General features: G+C 39.3%; 1 protein-coding gene across 1 annotated transcript; it reads left to right on the top strand.

Moving 5' to 3' along the window:
- Nucleotides 1-92: 92 nt before the first annotated feature.
- LOC128615869 (cytochrome c1, heme protein, mitochondrial) lies at nucleotides 93-25,340 on the top strand. The gene is made up of 7 exons (XM_053638238.1): nucleotides 93-1,054; nucleotides 7,432-7,622; nucleotides 7,798-7,924; nucleotides 15,980-16,137; nucleotides 19,765-19,925; nucleotides 22,940-23,040; nucleotides 23,533-25,340. The coding sequence occupies exons 1-7, from the start codon at nucleotides 974-976 to the stop codon at nucleotides 23,635-23,637; spliced, it is 924 nt and encodes a 307-aa protein (XP_053494213.1). The 5' UTR covers nucleotides 93-973; the 3' UTR covers nucleotides 23,638-25,340.
- Nucleotides 25,341-25,653: the final 313 nt, after the last annotated feature.

Here is a 25,653-nt window from a genome sequence, read left to right as displayed (position 1 = left end):
TGAGACGTGCGTGCCTGTAGATGGCGCTGTTTCCCTCCATTCGTAAAAAGTCATTCATTCATTCATCTTCAGTGCTAGTATTATAGCTCTGAAATATATTTATATAGCTCTAATGAGACTAGATCAAAACTAGATTACGGAAGCACTGTATACGGGTCAGCAACAAAATCAGTGCTAGCAGATCTGGGTAGAGAGCTGGCCCAGGCTTTAAGAGTGTGTTTAGGAGCAGTAAGAACTTCCCCAGGATGTCCAAGGACCTGCAAACAGATGCAACAGGGCCTGGTTCCACAGTGCCTAGTTCCCGAGTAGAGTACAGCAAAACAACACCTGACTGTTTACATATTTATACTGTTGAACTATTTGCATTACTAATGTTATTAGAGTGGAGTGAACAAACTAGGTGCATCAACATATTAATATGTAGTGATTGTGTATCTGCCCTTACAAGCATAAAGTCAGGCGCAGCTACACAGCTAGACGCCACCAGGATCTGCTTTATGAAATTCTGTCTATTTATTCAAGATTAATCATACAAGGGGAAAATATCACATTCATGTGGGTCCCAGCACACTCAGGTATTCAAGGAAAATGAGATGGCAGAGAAACTGGCAAAAGAAGCGGTCAAAAAAGGAAATGTTGAAATCAGTATTAAGTTATCAAAATCAGAAGGGAAAAGCATAGTCTGGATGAAAGTAAATCAACAACGGAAACAACAGTGGGATAATGACATTTACAGGGAGACATTTTCAGGGAGACATCCTCCAGCAAGGGAGGAAACGTTTGTTCAACAGTTTTAAGAAAGACGAATGGAAAGGCGACTCTAAAATAAACGGACTTTAATTCAGGACTGAAGGTGGCAGTATTGCAACAATTTGGATGCCAGCTGTCGTAAAACCCAAAAGAAGAATAAGAAGGAGAATAAGAAGGAGAAGAAGAAGAAGAGGAGGCGGAAGTCAGTCCTAAAGGGAGGGTTATGGCGGCTCTCAGGGTGGTTGTCTTGTCCGGCTGCGGTAGGACCTTCTTAAATGCACCAAAAACGGTGCCCATGCCTCGGGTACGATACGATGGATATAAGAACATTAATTATATTCTTTGGTTGTCTAGAATCAGCGGCTAGGGAATAAATGCTATTTTATTCTGTGCTGTGCACCTCAGATAAATACTGCATGTAAACTTACCTAAGCAAGGTCACAGTGCCGGTTGTATAACAGGGTTTGTTCACTTCACTGAAACTGAAACTGAAACTCATATTAAAGTGAATGCTCAGTAATTGAGGGATATTTCGGGGTTTGGATTTGACGCGAGGCTTTTTCGGTTACTTAAACTGGATGGTGATGGTGGTGATGATGATGTCCGTGATGATGGTGATGATGGTGATGATGTCGATGATGATGTCGATGATGTCGATGATGATGATGATGATGATGGTGGTGGTGGTGGTGGTGGTGATGATGTCGTCGATGCTGATGGTGATGTCTGATGATGATGGTGATGTCGGTGATGATGATGGTGATGATGATGTCAGTGATGGTGATGATGATGTCTGATGATGATAGTGATGTCTGATGATGGTGATGTCAGTGATGATGGTGATGATGATGTCGATGCTGATGATGTTGATGGTGGTGATGATGTCGATGGTGATGATGTCGATGGTGATGTCTGATGATGGTGATGATGCTGATGGTGATGTCTGATGATGATGGTGATGATGATGTCGATGGTGATGATGATGCTGATGGTGTTGATGATGATGTTGATGGTGGTGATGATGTCGATGCTGATGATGGTGATGATGTCGATGGTGATGTCTGATGATGATGATGTCGATGGTGATGATGATGTCGATGATGATGTCGTCCTTGCGTTTTTATAGGAGCTTGCAGTATATCAGTTACCTTTACGACTTCCCATCAAAAAAAAGAAGCATATGACAGTCGTGCGTATATTACTGCCACAATTAATGCACCTCTGCATGTGTTAGCCCATTCACTATCCATACATTCTTTTTTAGCATTTCTACTCTCTTGATGTTTGTTTTTCTCTGGCTGTTGTGGCGAATGTGCTGGAAATTATATCTAGGTTTTGAAATGCTTTGACAGCTGTTTCTCTACTGGAGTTACGTACGACATTGTTATACACGTTTCTAACTTCAACAGCATTTGAAGGGAATGACTTACAGTCATATCACCAACTGTACAGTGTTCATCTAGGTTCTGTTAGGTATGATGCACACCTTTTAGATTTTTGATATTTAACAAAATAAACTATTAAATCATATGTAAATTTGATATTTCACTGCAGAATGGGCCCATATACAAAATATACCATAATATAAAGCTCAACAGCATTTGATGGGAATGACGTACAGTCACCAAACCAATTATAAAGTGTTCGTGTAGGTGTCAGCTATAACGATTTTTTTTAATATATTTAACCCTACAATACATGAACCAAAAAACCTACACGAATGTAAGTCAAAATGAAGGGGGGTCAAAATGACCCATATTGGAATTAATCATTTTCTTCACACAAAAAAAGTCCTACTAATGAAATAATTAAACGTACTGACAATACACGAATGTTTTAATATTTCAAAGATGTTTAATTGTTTTATGTCTGTCAGCCGGCCACCAGATAACGGCCTTGTCGACTCAACCGACATTTCTGAAAACTGTATAGGGAACTGTGTGTGTGTGTGTGTGGAGAGAGAGAGAGAGTGTGTGAGAGAGAGAGAGAGTGAATTCAACATTAACTAATTGATTACTGAGCAATTTGATAAGTTTATTCTGATCTTTTTTCAGATTGAATGTCACCACTGCAGGTGGCCTTTCCATGTCAGAGAAGCAGTTCAGCAGGGCTCAAAAAGTTTACTGGAAATGGTGTATATAATGTTGAATAATGTTGAATTCCTTTGGCTCCCATCCACAATCTGTCGAAACATGTACATAAATTAAATTAAATTGTACCCAGTTGTACACTTCTCAAAAAATTACGCTCAGTTACCAAAAATATCAGTTTGTGTAGGTTTTTTGGTTCATGCATTGTAGGGTTAAATAACAAAAATCTTTGAGGTGTGTATCATACCTGACACCTAGAGGAACACTGTACAGTTGGTTTTGTGACTGTACATCATTCAATTCAAATACTATTGAGCTTTAAATTATGGTATATTTTGTGTATGAGCCCATTCGGTAGTGAAATACATGGCAATATTTACATATGATTTAATAGTTTATTTTAATGAATATGAAAAATCTAAAAGTTGTGCATTATATCTGACATCTAGTCAAACACTTTACAGTTGGTTTTATGACTGTAAGTCATTCCCTTCAAATACTATTGTATATGGTATTAATTATGGTATATTTTTTGTATTCGCCCAATCGTTAGTGAAATACATGGCAATATTTACACATGATTTCATCATTTATTTTATTAAATATCAAAAATCTAAAAGGTGTGCCTTATAGGTGACACCTAGTCAAATGCTATTGAAGTTAGAAACGTGTATAACAATGTCGTATGTAACTTTAGAGACGGTCCCTCGCGAATATCGAACCTCCAACTTCACACCAGCTTTATTCCAGTAGTTTCACGAGTGACATCTTGACATGCATATTAAAACGCTACATACTAATAATTTAAAACGCACCTATTATGGTTTTGAAACGTAACTAATTTTGTTTGAGGTCTCATACAATAGATTTACATGCATCCAAGATCGAAAAACACAGTGCTCATAATTTAAACATTACCCCCCCCCCCGCCCATTGTCAAAAACAACTCATTAAATGATCCGTTATAAAGGATTGATTCTAAGCTCCTCCTTTTACAAAGTATACTCTGCTCTGATTGGTCAGATGTTCCAGTCTGTTGTGATTGGTCTACCACAGTCAGTGAGCAGCCAATGAAGACCAGACGTGGGGCTTTTTGTTACAAACCTATGTAGGTTAGTATAGGAAGTAAGTCTGGAATTACTGCTGCCCACACTCCAGTCCAGTAGGTGACAGTATTGCACCTTAAGTTGGTTTGCCAGCCGCCATTAAAAACGAAAGAAGAAGAAGTCTGGGATTACTGACGACTCGTTTCAGCTGTTCAGAATCGGTTCCTTCTTTTGGGGGTCAATAACTCTTTGTCGTGCGCTTTGATTTTTGAAACGTTGCAGACTTTTTACATTCACAAACAGCTACATAACACACTACATGAAAGGTAATATTTGAAAAACCATAATAGGTGCACTTTAATAATTATTAAAATGTGTTAAAATCGGGTCATCTGATGGAACTCCTTGTCAAATTTATGCTTGTTTTGTGCAGTAGGGTGTAAATAATAGGGTCTGTGGAAAGAATAGCCTAAATATTTCTCTGACCATGAATGTGATTATGTAACTGGAAGATACAGAAAGTTACAAAGACAGAAGGAAGACCCAGTCTTCCTGGGTTATTATTTTTAATAATTTTTGTTATAAGGCAAAGTATAATAAATTACTTGCTATAAATGTGAATAAAAATGATATTAACAAGCACTATTACTAATGTCAGTTATTTATAATCAAAACAATACTGAAGCGCATTGTAGACCTTGTAGTGTACTGTTTGTATGTAGAAAAACTTCATGGTGAACACTCATTGTTACTAAGTTACAGTGCAGTTTAAAAATGGTTGAAAACAAAGCTTCGTCTGTTTCATTTGGCCACCATGGAACCTACAGTGCATCCGGAAAGTATTCACAGCGTTTCACTTTCTCCACATTTTGTTATGTTACAGTCTTATTCCAATATGGATTCAATTCATTATTTTCCTCAAAATTCTACAAACTATACCCCATAATGACAATGTGAAAGAAGTTTGTTTGAAATCTTTACACATTTATTAAAAATAAAAAAAACAAAAAAAGCTCATGTGCATAAGTATTCACACCCTTTGCTCAATACTTTGTTGAAGCACCTTCGGCACCAATTACAGCTTCAAGTCTTTTTGAGTATGATGCTACAAGCTTGGCACACCTATTTTTGGGCAATTTCTCCCATTCTTCTTTGCAGGACCTCTCAAGCTCCATCAGGTTGGATGGGGAGTGTCGGTGCACAGCCATTTTCAGATCTCTCCAGAGATGTTCAATCGGGTTCAAGTCTGGGCTCTGGCTGGGCCACTCAGGGACATTCACAGAGTTGTCCTGTAGCCACTCCTTTGTTATCTTGACTGTGTGCTTAGGGTCGTTGTCCTGTTGGAAGATGAACCTTCGCCCCAGTCTGAGGTCCAGAGCGCTCTGGAGCAGGTTTTCATCAAGGATGTCTCTGTACATTGCTGCAAGCGGCTCCTTGCATGTGATCTAAAGCTCAAATCTAATTGGATGACCCATTTCATCGCAGCGCAATGGAGAAAAAATCAACACACTGGTCAAAAAAAAAAAAAAATCTCACTTTGTCGCGCCACAATTGATCACGCCCGGTGTGAACAGCTCCATAGAGTTCTATTGTTTCAATTCAAGAGCATCATCGCTTTGTACATTCACGTCGCTTAATTCCACTCCGTATGAAAGGCCCGTTATTCCTAACATGACATCAGTCACCATCAGACGGAGGTGTAATCGTCAAGTGACAGTGGGGGGAAAAAAGTGTGCGACCCAAGTCCTCTAACACAGGGGGAATTTTATATTAAATGCTGCGAGGAAGATTGTAACCTGCAAACTTTACGGAGTGGAGTTTGTGTAGCACAGAAGCATGACAGTGATGCATGAGCACAAACTTATGTTTATATCCAAAATGCCCCACCTCTGTTCAAGGGGTTGGGGAAATGGTGCATTTTGCTTAAAAGTTTAGTTTAATTCAAGTTTGTCATTATATGCAGTATTTGCGTGCTTACGTTGTAAATTCTGTCGTTTATTATAACGGGAGCGGTCTGTAAGTGATCTATTTGTAACGATTCTATGTTGCTCCTCACTTGCAAATCAAAACGGTATGATCATAGTAAACATTAGTAAAAATGTAGCTGCAAGCAGCGATGGTGGGCCCAAGCACTACGGTACATCGCCACCTGGTGTGTGTGTGAAAACAATGCATAGTGAAGCGTGTGCTGTAGAGTAACTTGTTTTGTGCTGATGTGTTGGGTTAAGCCCAGGTCTAAGACTTTACAACAGCTTCCATGTCCATACATACAACTCATATTTAGTGATATAATGTATGAAGAAGTTAGAGATGTATGTTGTTATCCTTATTAATCATTAATTAATTGTATTGAAGTAATGTGTAGTGGGCTCATGCATTTAAGGGAGTGCAACATGGCTCTTTTTATGTGCCTAGTTTTTGATTGGATTTGAATTACAATGTAGCAACTATGCAAAGATTAAGTGTAATTATACCCACATTTAAGTAGATAAATATAAGAGGACTTTTGCAAAGTGTGTTGTATGTACCACACTTCCTGCTGCCAGCTGGTGGCGCTATGACAGTGACCCACAATAACCACATCCATATGATCAGCCCCCATGACAAAACATACAACACCAATTTGAACTAAATCAGACAATGCACGCATAAGATGTGAGACTTTTTTTGTCATTAATTTAACCCCTCATCATGCTCACACTGTGTGAGATATCAAAAATTCCTTCACAATTTAGCAACCTCAGTGTCTTGGTGAGAAGCACATGAATCCCCTTGGAGGAGTATTTAAAAATTGAGAGCCTGCAATTTAAATTTTTTTTTAAAAAAAAATCCACAGGAAATCCCAAATGACCTTCTTCCTGTTGGGTGGACCTAATGGCTGTCATTTTGAAAGTTGTCTGGCTTGATGAGAACGGTAAATGTACCGAGTTTGGTGACTGTAGGTAAAACTGACCCCAATGCGTGTTAGCTTTTGCCTACTCCTAACAGCTTTAGTTACAAAAGGCTGAGAACCTCTGCTTTAGACCTTTCCTTCTACAGTCAGAGAATTCCACCGCTGTTGTGGTCAGAACATACACATCATGACTTAAACTACAAATCACTCTTGAATCCCTTTGCCTTAAGTTCTGGCTCTGCTTTCCTGTGATTGTTTAGGTAGCAATTGTAGCATGTCTGTGAATGTGTGGCTCACAGAGTCTGGGTGCCTGGCCCCAGAAAATGCTGTTTGCAGCTTTAATTATTATTGCTACAGATAACCTGCAGTTTGTGACTCCACTTTGTTTTCTCAGTTTGGTTCGCCAATAAGAAAAGTTTAGACACCCCTTATGTAGAGTGCTGTATTCCATCCATTGCTATATAACGTTGGTGTTCTGCCAGGTTACAGCCATCCAGTAGCTTTCTATTCATCAGTGAATTTAAGCTAGTCAGAACCATTTGATGTTACTTTCTATTATTATTCATTATAAGAACTTTCTTAACTGAAGTGTTTGTTTCTTGCTTGCTTATGTTGGGGATGGATGGAAAGATGTATGTGATGTGCTTTCTAGGTCAACATGTCCTTTGCCAGTTTGCCAAGGGGGAGAAGGGTGGCCCTGACCACACTGGGAGTATTAACTACAGGAGGGGCAGGACTGGCTCTGGTGCTCCATCAGTCAGTCAGGGCGTCAGAATTGGAGCTGCATCCTCCCAATTACCCCTGGAGCCATAATGGCTTACTGTCTGCTCTCGACCACGCCAGGTAGTAAATGTCCTCGAATAAACTAGACATGTTCAGACCAAATGTTTCCAAGCATATTTGTGTACATTTTTTTTATCACGCCTATTGTGATTAGGTTAAAAATCCTAATAATGTATGAAAATATTTCTCAAAGTGACCACTTTGCCCACCATGTTTGTGTTATTTGTTTTTGTAGTATCCGTCGTGGGTATCAAGTCTACAAGCAGGTGTGTTCAGCGTGCCACAGTATGGAGTATCTGGCCTTCCGTAATTTGGTGGGAGTCTCGCACACAGAGGAAGAAGCAAAAGCGTTAGCTGAGGAGGTAACACTCTTCACTTTACTCTTATTGTTATAGTGAATGCCTGCTAAGGACATTTTTTGAAAAATATGAATTCACAATCTCCTTTGAATCTATTGGAACGGCAAGGCCAGTCGAATTGTTTTTGCTGTAGGTTGAAGATCAAAAGATGAATAAGAAGAGAGTTTACAATTTCAGCTTTTATTTCCTGGTATTTATATACAGATGTGTTAAACAACATACAGATGGTACTCAACCAGAATAAATCTTTAGGACCCACTGGGGCAACATGCGTTTGCTGCTCTTGCGCTATAACGAAAGGTTTTCACAAGATAGGCAGTGGATGTCAAATAAAAACGATAGAAAAGCTGGATTACCTTGCATGGGAGCATTAAGAATGGTAGCCTACTTGTATAATATGTTAATACGACATTAATTAGTAGGCTTCATGTCAAATGTTGTGAGCACATTAGTTATTATTTGTCATTAATACAAACCTTTGAAATGTACATTTAATAATTGGGAACGTTGCATTTCAATAGGTGCTTTATTAGTTAGCGGTCCTTTCTATTTTTAGTAACAGTTTATTATTCATTGGAACTTCAGTGTTTTTTGTGTTGCTTAGAAATAAGAGACAGTGGACTATCATGGTCAAGTGTTTGGTTGAATAAATAACGGCAACATTACATTAAATTTGCTACATTCCAGTAGAGCCTCCGTTGAAGTATAGAAATAAAGACGTATGTGTGTATGTGTGTGAGAGGACGAGTGTGTGTTGTGTCAGCGTCATACATTTTAGTGCTTTCTTGTAGACAATGCTAAAAGAGTAAATATTTATATATAATAAAGAACTATTGTTAACTTGAAGTGTAGAGTGTGTAACGATGGTGAAGTCCAAATATCAGACGGTACAAAATAAAGACGTTTGTGTAAGTGAGAGAGAGAGAGAAGGTATAAAGAAAAAACTGTGCTTTTATTCAGGAATAAAAAGATCTCGTCATTTCTATTTTATAACTCCACGCAGGTGCTGACAGTTGCCCCACACCGATGGACCCTCATTCCTACATTCGCGACAGGTGTACCTGTTGCATTGTACACTACCGTTATGTATTATGGTTCCTATTAAAGCAAAGGAGGACTACATCTGGAATGGGATATTCAGAAAGCACATATGGGTGTAACGGTCAGGCGTTCTCAAACCTTTGGCCATACATTGTAGATGAAACCAGAAATAATTCATTCCATTTACTGGTTATATGCAATAGTCAAAGATGGTCACAAAAATCGCAATTTTATCCTACAGTTTAATGCTGCAACACGGAAGGAGAATGTTTGTCAAGGGCATGAACACAACAGTTCACAGGTGTTACAAGATTTACCTGGTCTCCTTCCCCAAGAATTTGAGTCTTCACTCATTTCAGTTGTCAAGTACTCGAGCTGCCAAAATGACCAACATGCATATCCATAATTACGCACCATCTCAAAGCAATTTTTGGGTTTGAGATGAAAAGATGGATATGAAAAGAGTTTAGGATTTCAGCTTTTATTTCGTGGTATTTACGTATTTATTTTGTATCAGACCGCCCAGTTTTTAGGAGCAGATAAGTCTTCGGGTAAATTAAAGTAAATAACACTTATTATTTGGTTGCATACACCTTGCTTGCAATAACTGCATCAAGAGTGCGACTGTTTGACATCACTAAATTGTTGGTTTCTTTTTGTGTGTTGCTTTTCCAGGCTTTTACTGCAGCCTCGTTCAGTTGTTTGCTTTTGGGGGGGTTTCTCCCGTCAGTCTCCCCTTCAGGAGGTGAAATGCATGATCGATTGGGTTACGGTCTGGTGATTGGCTTGGCCAATCTAAAACCTTCCAACTTTCCCCCGATACAGTCATTTGTTGAGTTGGCATTGGGTTTTGTCTTGCTGCAGGATAAAGTTCCTCCTGATGAATTTGGACACATTTCTCTGTAATTTGGCAGACAAAATGTTCCTGTAAACTTCTGAATAAATTCTGCTGCTACCATCATGTTGCGTCATCAATAAAGATTAGCAGCCATGCAAACCCAAGCCATGACACTACCGGCAGCATGTTTCACAGATGAGCTTGTATGTTTTGGATCCTGAGCAGATCATTTCTTTCTCCATATTTTGGCCTTTCCATCACTTTGTTCGAGGTTCATCTTGGCTCCAGAACTTTTGTGGTTCATCTCTGTATTCCTGTATTGCGAATTCCAATCTGGCTTTCCAATTTTTATTGCTGATGAGTGGTTTGCATCTTGTGGTCTGGCCTCTAGATTTCTGATCTCGAAATCTTCTTGGAATGGTGGATTGTGATATCTTCACCCCTGCCGTGTGGAGGTTGTTGTTTGGTCACTGACTGTTTTTATGTTTGTATTCACAGCTCTTACAAGTATGTCATCAGCTGTTGTTGATTTCCTTGGCCGACCCATTTGGTGTCTTTGGCTCAGTACACCAGTGGCAGGCTAGCACCTTGCATGGTAGCTCTGCTGCCATTGGGGTGTGTGTGTGTGTGTGTGTGTGTGTGTGTGTGTGTGTGTGTGTGTGTGTGTGTGTGTGTGTGTGTGTGTGTGTGTGTGTGTGTGTGTGTGTGTGTGTGTGTGTGTGTGTGTGTGTGTGTGTGTGTGTGTGTGTGTGTGTGAGAATTGGTGAATGAGAAACCGTGTAAAGCACTTTGTAGTTTAACCACTAAGGTTAAAAAGCGCTAAATAAGTGCAGACCATTTTACCATTTGCTTATGTCTGCTTTTGATGCTTTTGCATAGAATTTTAGTTCGTGTCCGTCCCCCGCCCCCCCTTCTGTTTTTACTGTATTGATGTCTGCGTTTTAAGCTAGTGGAACATGTCACGTGACACATTTTGACAAATCACATCGGCAGAAACGAACATTAAACTTCCTCAGCCAGTGAAATTCTGTCTCCTGGTTTAGGCTGGCCTGTAGTTTCTCACTATTGGTGAGCTCTAAAAAGGAAATGACCATATTTAGACCAGCTATCAGGACTCTAGAGAGAATGAGGTTTCCAAATAATACCAAACACTTGCTGTTCTTAAGAGCTATCACAGAGATGTACAGTTGCAGTCAAAATTATTCAACTCCCATTGAAAATCAGGTTTATTGTCAAAATATACAGACTTCCAGCTGTTTGCAGTGAACAAATCAAACAAAAGCAGTTGAAATAGTTCGACACAACAAATGCTTCAAGTAGTTTCACCAAATTCAACTGAAAATGCAACTTCTAATGACTTCTCCAGTTTCAAAATTATTCACCCCCCTGAATAGAATCCCTCACAACAGCACAAATATGCCAAACAGGTGTTGTCTCAAGCACACCTGAGTGTGGTTCATCATCAGTGGTTTCATTAATTGCACCAGGTGTGCTTGAGCTGGAACACATGAAATCCCTGAACTGGCTAGGAGCATAAAATTAATGAAATACCTGGATGGGGCAGAAAAAGGAAGCGATCAACAGCTACTACCAGATGTATGAGAAGGTAGCTTGGGAAAAACCCTCAAGAGACTGCAAAAGACCTGCAGCAAGACTTGGTAGCAACAGGCACTGAGGTTTCAGTGAGCAGTCAGGCGTGTACTAAACGCAGAAGGTTTCCATTCCAGAACTCCAAGACATTCACCACTACTGACCCAAAAGCACCAGAAAAGTCGCTCAAAATCATATAAATAATCCACAGGAGTTTTGGGATTGTGTTCTGTGGAGCGATGAAAAAAAAAAAAAAACCTTTTTGGAACTTTTCAGCACAATGGATCAGCGGTATGTCTGGCGAAAGAAGAATGAAGAAAGAACACTCTGTGCACAGTCAAGCATGGTGGTGGCTCGGTGATGCTCTGGGGCTGCTTTGCATCCTCTGGCACTGGAAACCTGCAGCATGTGGAAGGCAAGATGGATTCATTGAAGTATCAGGAAATCCTAGGTGAAAACATCATGCCGTCTGTGAGGAAGCTGAAGCTAGGGAGTCATTGGACCGTCCAACGGGACAATGATCCCAAGCGTACCTCAAATTCCACCAAGCCTTGGTTACTGAAGAAGTCCTGGAAGATTCTAAAGGGCCATCACAGTCACCTGACTTGAACCCCATAGAAAATCTCTGGTGGGATTAGAAGGCGGCAATTGCAGCACGCAACCCCAAAAATATTACTGAACTGGAGGCCATTGCTCATGAGGAACGGGAGAAGATTCCTCAGGAACGCTGTAGAAGCTCTGCATCTCGTTTGCAGCAGGTTAACAGCAAAAGGGTGCTCTCCTAAGTACTAAAGATGCTCGCATGAAGGGGGTGAATAATTTAGAAACTGGAGAAGTCATTATAAGTTGCATTTTCAGATGAATTTGGGGAGACCGCTTGAAGCGTTCATTGTGTTGAACTATTTCACTCGCTTCTGTTTGATGTGTTCATTACAAACAGCTGAAAGTCTGTACGTTTTGACAATAAACCTGAGTTGCACTGGGGGGTGAATCATTTTGATTGCAACTGTATCTGGCTGAAAAATGCTAACTTAGGGGAAACTGACAGACATAAGACCACCAAATGCCTAAAAATAAACATATTAATGCGAACTTTTGTTCACGTTTTGCTCATGTTTATGGTTTTTGTTTAAGACATGCTATAGAAGCAAAATATACCAAAATCTGAAAATTGGCCAGTATGCACAAAAATGGCTTTTTTGCCTGCCTTACCTTAATTTTAACACCATGTAATTCTTATGTACGTTTTGTTAAAGATCCATTCAGTAATCAAATCTGAGCATGTGCATCATGTTTGTTTTGTTTGGACACACTGTTTACGAAGAGATTTGGATATGAGATAATTTAAAAGATAACAATTTGGGGAAGCATCAACAAATGAGAATTTTATTTAGCAGACGCTCTTAAATTGGATTATAAAACATTCTTTAACGTCATGTCCAAGGCTGCAGTTTGTTTCTCCCAGCCACTGGGTTAGTGGCTTTGTGACAAACATTAGAAACAATGCGCAGTGCCCCCACCTCGAGTCTGTCTGAAATAAAACCCTAGCTGCTGCGCCGTTAACCGCTTTTGTTCTGCAAATGCATCACAATCACTCAGTCAAAGTCATCCCCCAGCAAGAAGTGAAATCTTCAAGTCAGTTCTGCATTGAAGAGTCCATGTGACTCAGACGGTAAAAAATAAAGACGTGTTTGTGCATAGATCACATCCCAGCGGTTCTATTCGATAAATTTATTATGAAGACAGACATGAAAGTTGTTAAAGTGCTAAAAGACAAAATATTTACGCTTGCCGTTATAATTACCCTGACGTAACATAAGCATGATATATGCATTATAAATGTGTCCCAGAAGTAAGAATGAAATAATGTTGACTTGAAGTGTACCCAACATGTTATAGAATGTGTACAGTTCAAATATCAGGCGGTATAAATATAGTAAGAGTGTGTGTAAATAACACGACTACACTTTTTTTTTTTTTCACAGATAGCATGCGTCTATATAAATGTGTATATATAAATCATATAAATGAACATAAATATAATATGAATTTAAACAGATTGTTACAGACACAGATCAAATGAACGCATTTATATCAAATATAACCACTTGAATGTGTTCTATGCACAAACGTAGAAGAAAAGATGATGGAAAAAGAAAAGAAAAAAGCAACACCAAAAACAAGCTACTGTTCCAAAACCTCTGCTTGCTCCTGAAAAGACAACTTGGTGTTAGATGCTCCTTTGCGGTTATAAGATCCTCCACTCTTCTGGGAAGGCTTTCTGCTAGACTTTGGTGCGTGGCTGTGAGGATTTATCCATTCAGCCACAAGAGCATTAGAGAGATCTGGGAATAAATTTAAAACACGGGAAAACACGAGGGTAACAGAGTATGTAGTTTATTGAGAATCACTATCATACACATATTCTGGGGAGGGAATAGGGCTTGTAGGTGAAAGGTCATATGATGTCTTTGTAGCAAAGCTACTCATCAGAGGAAAGAATAAACGGGCCCCCCACAGAAGTTATGGGAAGAAGTTCAGCTTCAGTTTGAGTGGAAGCATGAACATAGGTCACCTATGGGATGATACGATAAGCGGGAGGATGAGGAAACCCTGTGGGTGCAGGTGAAGAGCAGAGATGTTCCAGCAGAGCTGTAACATCGACGTCCAAATAAGACAGCTGATGACGTATATATTCACCCAGGCCTGTGAGAGTGAGCAGCCGAGAGAGAGAAAGACCAGCTGCCTGAGGGCGTTGATCAGCTGGACGGAGATCAGAGAGAAAGGACGGAAATTAGATAAAACAGTAGTGGTAACACTTAAAAGATAGTCACATAAATACATGTACAAGCACATGCAAAGAATGTAGGAAACAGGTATCAATACATGACATGGAAAAAGCATAAAATTGGAAAAAACACACTCATACGATGTTTTGAGGAAAACACACACACATATACTCACAGAATGTCTAAGAAGCACCAAAAGATATATAAACAAACTTAGAATTAGAGAAGAAATACGTGTAACATTAAGCAATAATAAAAATATATCTCACCCATAATGAAGTGTTGAAAATATCCAAATTGTTCAGGATAACGGGGCGATGAGATGCGCACAGATCGATTACCGGAAGTGGGAATGGCAGTAAGGGCCTTTTGGAAAATGTTTGAAATACCCAAAAAGAAGAACATGAAGATCATGGGATATCCAATGGCTGAAAATGTGTTTTAAGGGGATTTCAGAGTGAGAAAAGTTCGTTCTAATGGTATTTTAAAATCCAAGAAGTAGTCTTTAAGGGGAATCAGAAAAAGACGTTAATAAAGCATATTGGGATTCCAAAAGAATGAGATAAGTAGGCGTAACCTAAAAGATAAGACTGTATAAATAGGGCATTGAATCTGTGCTTATATTCAGATCACTTTTGGGAAGTCTCACGAGGCGATCTCACGTTGTTTTTTGAACAATAAACTAGATTTTTGCTTCTCTCATCTATCTTGTTCGTGGCTTCATTTTGATCAGTAAATTGAGGATTATTGTATTGACTAACTAGAGGAAATTCAGCAACCTAGTCATTTCAGTTACGACAGAGGTCAGGCATTGATGTCATGTGAGGAGGCCTGGGGCATTCCTGTTCATCCCAAATGTGTTTAGTGGGGTTGAGGTCAGGGCTCTGTGCAGGCCACTTGAGGTCTTCCACTCCAACCTTACCAATAACAAACCATGTCGTCATGGAGCTCCCTTTGCATAAAGGGGCATGGTCATGCTGGAACATGATTGGGTTGGCTCCTTAATTCCACTGAAGGGATAGTGTATTGCTATAGCATACAAAGACATTCTATACAATTGTGTGCTTGCAACTTTTTGGGGAAGGCCAACATTCGGGTGTTATCAATGCTTGCAGGACTACCAGACCGATAAAATATAAAACATTTTGGCTAACATGAGACTCGGTTAGTTTGGTGTCTTTGGGGCGCCAATGCCCATGCCAGGTTATGCTCTTGGTCTGGTGTCCAAAAATTTGGGGCCCTGGTTTGGGTCCTGGTTCAGTTCATGGGCAAAAAGGGTAACACGCACAGGAACAGATCACTTGATGATGTAAATAGTAATTAAGTTTATCAGTTACATTGCAAAGCTGTGCCCTGCTACACAATCCAGTGTGAAACATAGCACAGACACACAGGCTTTTTGCCATTTGCAACACCTTTCATGTACAGCCAATGTGCATGCAGATGTTCGCTGTTTAGCCGTTGTGGCTACATAACCTAAACACGGTGACCAACATGACCAGGAGACCTGCAACAAAAAAAAAAAAAAATCACTTGTACCATTTGTATTTGGATATAAACCTTGCTTAGTGGACTTTTAATGTGGATTTTGGGTTAAATTCCCCCTCTATTGGAGATGCATGCAAACAATACACAGTGCACAAATTTACATGTTAATTGCTTGTGTTATTAAAAGTTTTTATACACTTTGCAAAGGTTTGTTCTATGGTTCACCACGGCAACAGCCTTCCGTCATCCGGGTTGTTTTTTGCAGGCCCCATACCACATGGATGTTAACATGATGGCATAAATCCTTTGCAGATTGAAGTTCTGGATGGACCTGATGAGACGGGAGAAATGTTCACCCGGCCTGGTAAACTTTCTGATTACTTCCCCAAGCCATACTCCAGTCCGGAAGCTGCCCGTGCTGCCAACAACGGAGCTCTGCCCCCTGACCTCAGCTATATTGTCAATGCCAGGTAACAAAGTCTACTTGCGCCAATGGACATGCTGTAGCCTTATGACTGGAATGTGGCTTTCTTAGAAAATAACAGTGGTCCTTATTCACAAATACACCCTAAACTCCCATGCATGGCTACATCGCCACAACTTGCCGCCACTATGATCCCATCTGCTCTGAAAAAATAACTGCGCTTATCTCAGAGATGACAGCAAGAGACATGCTACCACAGAGGGTCTTCTGGAGGTTTTAGACTAGTCAGTTACAAAACTTCTGTTTAAACGTCAGTCAAATTAGTCATCGCGCGTATATCCCTAGTTTTGGAATGGCCTAGTCAGAGACCAGATCTAAATAAATTGAAAACCTATGGAATGAATTGAAGGCTGTGCACAGAAGATCCCCTTGGAGTTTGATAGACATGGAACATTTTTGCAAGGAAGAGTGGAATAACTGCCAATGCAAGATGTGCCAAGTTGGTAGAGTCTTACCTAAAAAGACACTGCATTTTGCATTAGAGCTCAATTTTGCTGGTTGCTATAGCACATTAAAGGTGGAAAAGGGTCTGACATGATTTATCTTGATTTAATCACAAAAACCTGCTATTTTCACAGAGGTATGTAGACTTGTATCCATTGTAACCTCTTTCACAACTCCTTACACAATCTATAAAGTGACCATACAATATAAAAATGTTACTATTTGACGGATGTAATCTGACGTTCCTTTGATTTGGTGTTGCACAATTGTGGGGCAGCAGAATCATGCCAATTTTTTAGCTCCATGAAGTTATTATTGAACCTTTTAAAAAATAAAGCTGCAACAAGCACTAATGGAGAACCACGATGATTTTCTTCATATTCACCCATGAAGTGAAAAGTGTTAACAGCACAGCTCATTTGTGACGGCCACAAAACTCTATTAAAGGTAACGCAAACTGAGAATAAAATCGTGAAAGGAAAGGAATTTCTCTGAGGCAGAAGTGGGAGGTTTTACTTTTCAGCAAAAAATATTTAGTTGCGTAACAGCACCTGAAAATGGCAGTCTTCTTATAGCCTAGGCCATCTTTATGTAGAGCAACAATTCTTTTTTTCAGATCCTCAGAGAGTTCTTTGCCATGAGGTGCCATGTTGAACTTCCATTGACCAGTATGAGGGAGTGTGAGAGTGATGACACCAAATTTAACACACCTGCTCCCCATTCACACCTGAGACCTTGTAACACTAACAAGTCACATGACACCAGGGAGGGAAAATGGCTAATTGGGCCCAATTTGGACATTTTCACTTAGGGGTGTACTCACTTTTGTTGCCAGCGGTTTAGACATTAATGGCTGTGTGTTGAGTTATTTTGAGGGGACAGCAAATTTACACTGTTACACAAGCTGTACACTCACTACTTTACATTGTAGCAAAGTGTCATTTCTTCAGTGTTGTCACATGAAAAGATATAATCAAATATTTACAAAAACGTGAGGGGTGTACTCACTTTTGTGAGATACTGTATATAACATTACAGCCTAACTTTACATGATGAGCCAACTTGCTCTTCAGATGCTGAAGTAGTTACATTGTCAAAACCATCTGCCAAAATATTGTGAAGGTGTGCTGTGGTATCTGGCACCAAGACGTTAGCAGCAGATCTTTTAAGTCCTGTAAGTTAAGAGGTGGGGCCTCTATGGATCAGACTTGTTTGTCCAGCACAGATTCTTGATTCTTTTTTTCTTCAGATTGTTTCAGTGATCGGATTGAGGTCTGGGGAATTTGGAGGCCAAGTCAACTCCTTGAACTCTGTCATGTTACACAAACCATTCCTGAACAATTTGTTGCAGCGTGGCAGGGTGCATTAACCCTGCTGAAAGAGGCCACTGCCATTAGGCAATACCATTGAGATGAAGGGGTGTACTTCGTCTGCAACAATGTTTAGGTAGGTGGTACGTGTCAAAGTAACATCCACATGAATGCCAAGACCCAAGGTTTTCCAGCAGAACATTGTCAAAACATCACACTTCCTCCACCTTCTTCTCATAGTTCATCCTGGTGTCATCTATTCCCAGGTAAGTGAGGCACATGCCGTCCGTATGATGTAAAATAAAACATGAGTTATCAGACCAGGCCACCTTCTTTCATTGCTCCATGGTTCTTTTCTGATGCTCATGTAGGCGGTTTCGGCAGTGGATGTGTCAGCATAGGAACTCTGACCGCTCTGCAGCTATGTTGATCCATACACAACAAGCTGCGATGCACTGCGTGCTCTGACACCGTTCATAGCCAGCATAAACTTTTTTAAAGCAATTTGTGCTACATTAGCTTTTCTGTAGGATCGGACCAGATGGGTTAGCTTTCGCTCCTCACATGCATCAACGAGCCTTGGGCATCCATGACCTTGTTGCTGGTTTACTGATTGTCCTTTTTGGGACCACTTTTGGTAGGTATGAATCACTGGATCCTGGGAACACCCCACAAGACCTGCCGTTTTTGGCCCTTATCAAAGTCATTCACTTCACCTGTCAGTGGTTTTATTGTGATTGCTGATCTGTATGTATGTGTGTGTGTGTGTTTGTGTGTATAACACACTCCATATTTAATACTTCTTTAATCAATACCATTTATATGAAATGAATGGGTCAGCCAAATTTTCATATAATTTGTGCGTAATTGAAATAATCTTTTAAACTTGTGCTACCCACAAAGAAGTCAAAAGAGCCAAACAGCCAAAGACATTTTCTTAGCAGTACATAGGAGGCCAACAGAAAGCAAAGAAATATAACATTTAGCTATGTAAAAAAATAAAAAAAACCCAGGATGACATTGGGACTCATTTATCAAGTTGAATACAAACAGATCTGTTCATATCTTTTGTAGTTGCATTATAGAAGAAATGTGTTCTGAATAAAAAATTCTGTTAGTTCAGAAAAAAAAAAAGACTTTGTATTCTATGAGAGCTTCTGATTTTATGTAAACGTCCCTAAAGGGGGAAACCCTTGACTGACAGTCTTCAAATAATATAATTCGCATGGGCTGCTGCAATTTTATTTCAGTTCTGGTTAGGGTCAAATGGCAGTTAAGTAAGAACAAAACACACTGGCAAGCTACATTGCAATGTTGTGGTAAACCTCGTATAATAAACTAGTTTACGCTGCTTTAAATAAAGAACATTGTGATCGTTTTACCATGTAGGGCTTCTTTCTTTTTTTTTCTTTTTTTTTTAAATAATTGACAAAGTTGATCTAAATGGCAAATGCTATGTTCTTTGATTACTGCACGTGTATTCGTGTCAATTCTGCCACCCCAGCAAACATGTTCAGAGAGCCAAACGGTGAGTCTGTTTTTGCGCTGTACCTGTTTCAATGAATGAAGTACATTTATCTGCCTGTCTGTCTATCAGATTCCATGACTGAAATCTGGGGAACTTGATTTTAAAATAGGACTGACTTTGGATGTTCGGATAACCATGAAGAAGCCAGTAGATGATGCCGTTTGTATTTTGGAATGGAAAAAATTATTACATAAAAGGTTTCAGGATTTTAGCAGAAGTGTAGTCTCTGAATTATTTTTTCACTTATTTATCTACTATTTATTATTATTATTATTATTATTTCAAATTACAGCTCTCCCTCTTTCTTTGTTTCTACTTGTCTCTCACATAGGCATGGCGGTGAAGACTACATCTTCTCTCTCCTAACTGGTTACTGTGAGCCTCCGGCAGGTGTGTCTATAAGAGAAGAGCTTCACTACAACCCCTACTTCCCTGGCCAGGCGATTGGAATGGCTCCACCTATTTATAATGAGGTGCTTGAATATGACGATGGTAAGTCTTTTGATCGTGAAAACTTCCCAGATGCACACAAGTGATCTCTTGGTCTCAGCCTACATTGTTCTGGTTTACTAATTTACACTTGTACATTTTTAATGGTTTACAAATTGTCCAACTATAATATTAATAAATATTTCTCAAGATGGCAGATTGTGTATATGTGTAAGGCAGTGGCTCCCCACTTACTTGTCCATCTTCCAACTTAAGAAGGATCAGCAGGTTTCAGTAGTAGTGTGGTCATTCTCTGCTAAAGTCTCTTTATCTTTTTTAACTGACTTTTGGTCAATTAAATTGACTTAAACTCTTGGTGAGTTTAAGAGGGGACAAAAATGACCCGAATTTACCCAATAACTTCCAGAGAACTCCTGATTAAATGTTTTGCTCTTAATTTGACATTTCTTGAGTGATCCATGTAAACAGCCGTCATCCTACCAATCTATGTTTCAGACTTGGTGTCATCTATATCTGAAACCTAGATACTGCATTAGAAAAAGACTGTCTTTATTGTCATTTCTATCACAGCGCGTGCTTGATTCTGGTTGGTCAGAAGGTGTTGATTGATTCTCTGTAACAGCATCTCTAACAGTTCTGGCTGTGAGGTTTATATTCAATGCACTTTTTATGATACAAGTTATTGATCATTTGCACAGGGCCTTGTATGGCGGACACGCCACATAGAAATGTTAATATGGTGAACTTTATCTGTGATAATGTATGCATATTTGGTTGGACTCTCAAGTTAAAACAGTTGAAAGTAAAGCTGGGTTTGGAGCAGAGAGGGTTACGGGCCTTGTTTAAGGGTTTGAACTCTCGACCTTCTGAAGAAGCCAAAAGCCTTAATCAAAGAGCCACCATGGCCTTGCTGTTGCTAACTACTTTTATATATCAGTTCCCCCAGAACATTAGCATGGGTTAGAGTTATTCGCGAGTCGTTGGAGGTCTGTAGGGTGATGCCAGTCTGCTCTGAAATTGGCTGTATTTTACTTTATGTTCAGTTTTCAAAACATTTGCTTACACATTTCTGCATATTGCAGATGATTTTAGATATTACTGGTGTGGCATATTGCGTTTAAGACACCAGGCTATCAATTTCAGTGTCAGCGTATCGAAAAATACATTCTACAGTCTGCATAATAAAGTGGGGATGTTCGTCATAAAGTAGTGCTTATATTACATCAGGTATAATAAACATTTGAACTTAGTGAGAAGTGATTTATCTCAAATCAGGAGAGACTACAGGAGTTAAAAAACAAAAACAAACAAACAAAAAAACACTCTCCTCCTAAACACTGCTGCATATACAGGTTGGCGCTAATGTTACCTTCAAGTCCTCCTCAGTTGTTCAAGTATTCAAGTGGTTTTGGTTGGGAAGGGGGGGAAGGACCACGTAAGTAGAAAATGGGATTGTATGAGTCAACTTCTTTTTTTTAATAATTTTTTTTTTAAATAAATGACAGGAAGTTCATTTTGCCTTACTGAAAGAAAATGGAAAAACTGAACAGTGAACATGCATAATCCGCACTTAAATCTTACCGTCTGCTGTAGGTATCACATTCATATTGGCTATGGCCACTATAACTTTGTTATTGACACACCCCAACAGATCAGGCTCACAGGGAAAGTTTGGGCTCATACAGAAAAATGTGTTCCTCCTGAGTTGTATTTACAACATTGTGGTGACGTTCAAGTGCACTCACCTCGTAATTATGATATTTCCAACAGGACCTAAAGGCATCACAACTTTTGTTTGCTTTTTAAACGCCAAATCGGGCTAGTTTTGAAACAACAAATCCAAAATTTGTGTGCACCATAGTGAATTTCCAATGCAATACTTAGATATCTATCGGTCTACAGTAAGCAGTACAGATCCCAATCCTCACATAACCTACCAGATATTAAGCTAATTAGCTACGAACCGAGTTAAAAACAAGGTAGACGGTAATAAACTTTAAACTTACCTCACCAGCCTGCCTTAATTCCACCTTAACTCTTTAGGTCCCACAGAAAATGACTTTCCTCATTCTGTATCTAATTACCACTTTTTTATTTTCAAGTGTAAGCGATTCACTCCTCTCGGTCTGCGACATTAGCCAAATAGGCAATCATTCACTTTCCATATCGCAAGTGATTTGCATGCCACATTAGAGAAAAAATATTCAGCAGAATTTCATTTCTGCAGTGTTTCTCTAATAGGTCCGTTATCTGTTTGTTAAGTTATCAGCATTACAATGAACTCTCACCAAACAATTTATTAGGAACACCTGACCATTCATGCACATCCAAGTTCAATACATAAAATCATGCAGATACAGGTCAGTAGCTTTAGTTAATGTTCAAATGCTGTGGCATGGTTGTTGGTGACAGAGGGGCTGTTTTGAGAATTTCAGAAACTGCAGATATTGGATTTTAATGCATTAGACGAGCTAGAGGTAACACAGAAATATGTTAAAAAAAAAATAAATAAAATAAATAAATAAAATAAAATAAAATAAAATAAACCTAAAAATATTCAGTAAATGGCTGTTCTTCAGATGGAAATGCCTTGTTGTTGAGAGATGGTGAAAAGAATAGCATCTCAGAATGCAAGTAGAACCTTGCGGCAGATGAGCTACACCAGCAGAAGACCATGTCAGGTTCCACTCCTGCTGGCCAAGAGCGAGAGTTTACAGGCTCACCTCAACTGGACAGTGATAGATTGGAAAATGATGAATCTGAATCTGATGAATCTCGATTTCTGATGCAAATGCAGATGTTAGAGTCAGAATTTGACATCAATAGTATAAATTCATCGACTGAACCTGCCTTATGTCAACAGTTCAGGCTAGAGGTGGTGGTGTAATATTGTGGGGAATGATTTCTTGGCACACATTTTGGGCCATTAATACAAATGAAGTATTGTTTGAATGCTGCAGCCATCTGAGCATTGCTGCTGACCATATGTATCCCTTTATGGCCACAATATACCCATCTTAAAATGGTGACTTACAGCATGATCTCTTTTCTCATAGGAACATCAGCCACAATGAGTCAGGTGGCTAAAGATGTGTGTACTTTCCTGAGATGGGCTGCTGAGCCAGAGCACGACCAGCGCAAGCGCATGGGACTAAAGGTTTGATTCTGTATTACAGTTCCACAATGCTATTGTTCATCATCTGTACTATTCCTGATACAAAGAGGGGTATGTTTATTTTATTTAGCTCTCCGGTTTTGTTTGGTTATTGTGGGAGAGTTTGAATTAGGGCTGGAGTGATATGAGAAATGAATGGTATGATGAGCACGTAATCCAATATCCTTTTTTCTGGTATATCGCTGTATCCAATTACTCTCGCATGGTAAGAGTATTGCTGTTTCCTTGGAGTTGTTTATTACAGCTCCGAGAACATACATTAGTTGCTCCATTTTTTAAGAATGTACATCCTTTCATTGTAAGTCAGTCCAGGAAGTTTTTAAACCATTTTTCTTATCCATCTCAAGTTCAACTGTGTGAAAATATGTGCTTGTTCAATTAGCCATAACAAATCATGAAGACGCTTCTAGTTGGACGCTGGTGTGGATTTTGTGTAATTCTTTTCTTTCTTTCTTTCTTTTGTTTCCTGTCTAGTTGCTAATCGGTTCAGCTATCCTAGCCCCACTTGTCTACTACTTGAAGAGACACAAATGGTCTGTGCTGAAGAGCAGAAAGATTGCCTATAGGCCTCCCAAATAAAGCTGGTCAGCAGCCTCCAGCTCCTGTAATTACAGTTGATAAATCCAGATTCACAATTGTCAGACTTTTCAACATGCACAAGTTGTCCTAATCTGTTGCCTGTTTTATTTCCTGCTGACCTACGAAATGGGCACCAACTACAGCCGCATGTTCTTTTACTGTATAAATATAAATATTATCTAAACAAAACATGCATGTTTGAGGTTACTCTTGCTTTTTGTTATTTTATTTATCCCTTTTTTTTTTTTTTTTTTTAGTTTGTAAGATCTTACAAGACTCAAAAAACGGAAACCATCCTCTTCTGGAAAGACACTGGATATTGGGAGTATAAATCCAATCAAATAGAGAAAAGCCAAACAGTATTAAATGTCTTGAAAAGTTCAATGATCAATATGAAATTGAAATATGAATATGAAACTGATTTTTGTGAAGTGTTTAAGATATCTGTGTGAGATTATCCACAGCTACAGGAAGTGAGTGACTGGGGTTACAAGCTCCAGATGAAGAAGCAGGATGAACAGACTGGGGCATCCAAATTAACCTCTCGGGTCTGGTCAGGTTCAGGCATTACATCAGACAGCAGCTGTGCATGTACAGCTTGAAAGACAGAGGGGACAGATGTTATTATTCTTATCATACATTTATACATTTGCTTAAATAGTGCATATTGTGATAAGTGCACGCTTGGACTAGCTTTAACAGCATAACTAAATGCTGTTGCAGAAAAAAAAAAAAAATCTAAATGTAGTTAATTATGAGCTAAAACCAGTGGTTTAATACAGCTTAATATGACCTACTCAACAAGTTCAAGAAGGTCTAGAAATGTTGGTCTGAAAATGTGAACGCTACTGTGTAGTATCATGTCAATATCTAAGTGACCTTTTGGTTTTATATGATCCGCCACGCCTACTTAGATCAAAAGATGCAGGCTATTTGACGGCACCTCGAATAGTGAAGGCTACAGCAGGGGGAAGAGCTTTCTCTTATAGAGCCCCACAGTTATGGAACAGTCTTCCAGTTAGTGTTCGGGACTCAGACACAGTCTCAGTGTTTAAGTCTAGGCTTAAAACGTATTTGTTTACTCAAGCCTACCCTGACTAGATTCTGTTCTACTACTTCGCAGTCATAATAATCTTTTCTCTCCCTGTCTCCTTTCGCCGAGCCCCACACGATTTTATGGAGATACTAGAGATCCAGATCCTTTCTGCCTCTGGATGGAGCTCAAATCTTCTCTAATTCCAGACTGCTGGGACTACGGCTGCTCCTAAGGCCATACAGAGTTCATATAAATCCATAATGAACTTTTTCACACTATCTGTTACCCAGATGAGGATGGGTTCCCTTCTGAGTCGGGTTCCTCTCAAGGTTTCTTCCTCTTAAAACATCTTAGGGAGTTTTTCCTTGCCACCATCGCCACTCAGTGGCTTTCTCAGTTGGGATAAATTCACACCTTTAATATCTGTATACTGTGTTGATATTTCTGTAAAGCTGCTTTGAGACAATGTCTATTGTAAAAAGCGCTATACAAATAAAATTGAATTGAATTGAATTGAATGTCATGTCATGTTATTGCATCATCGGACTATGATAAAATAATCTTAATAATCAGATAACCATAAAAATAATGCAGCATCAAAACATACCAGTTTACCAAAGCTCTTTATTCAACTGGCACTTTCAACAATGGACACGGTCACAAAACAACTTTACAGAAATATATCAACTTAGCATCTGATTTTTACATTTGTAAATGTATCCCTGATGAGCAATCCAGAGTTGAGAGTGGCAAGGAAAAACTCCCCGAGACCATATGAGGAAGAAACCGTGAGAGGAAACCAGACCCAAAAGAGAACCCATCCTCATCTGGGTGACAACAAATAGTGCACTTACATATAATTCCCTTCTATAACTGTGTACTACATGGTCAAGAGGTGCAATTGTATAAACAGGAAATTCATTATAGTTTTTATAGTTATCAACTGTTCACTGATGGAGACTTGACTGCAAAACGTTGTG

This window comes from Ictalurus furcatus, chromosome 12 (assembly GCF_023375685.1).
Source record: "Ictalurus furcatus strain D&B chromosome 12, Billie_1.0, whole genome shotgun sequence".
Lineage (NCBI taxonomy): Eukaryota > Metazoa > Chordata > Actinopteri > Siluriformes > Ictaluridae > Ictalurus > Ictalurus furcatus.
The sequence above is the reverse complement of the archived record's forward strand: the minus strand, read 5'-3'. Positions and strand labels throughout refer to the sequence as shown.

Excerpts from the sequence above, each read along its gene's own strand:
- LOC128615869 (XM_053638238.1), top strand. The coding sequence starts at position 974 with ATGGCGGCTCTCAGGGTGGTTGTCTTGTCCGGCTGCGGTAGGACCTTC. Across the intron at positions 7,623-7,797 it reads TCTGCTCTCGACCACGCCAG|TATCCGTCGTGGGTATCAAG; the intron begins GTAGTAAATGTC and ends TTGTTTTTGTAG. Across the intron at positions 19,926-22,939 it reads GGTGCTTGAATATGACGATG|GAACATCAGCCACAATGAGT; the intron begins GTAAGTCTTTTG and ends CTTTTCTCATAG.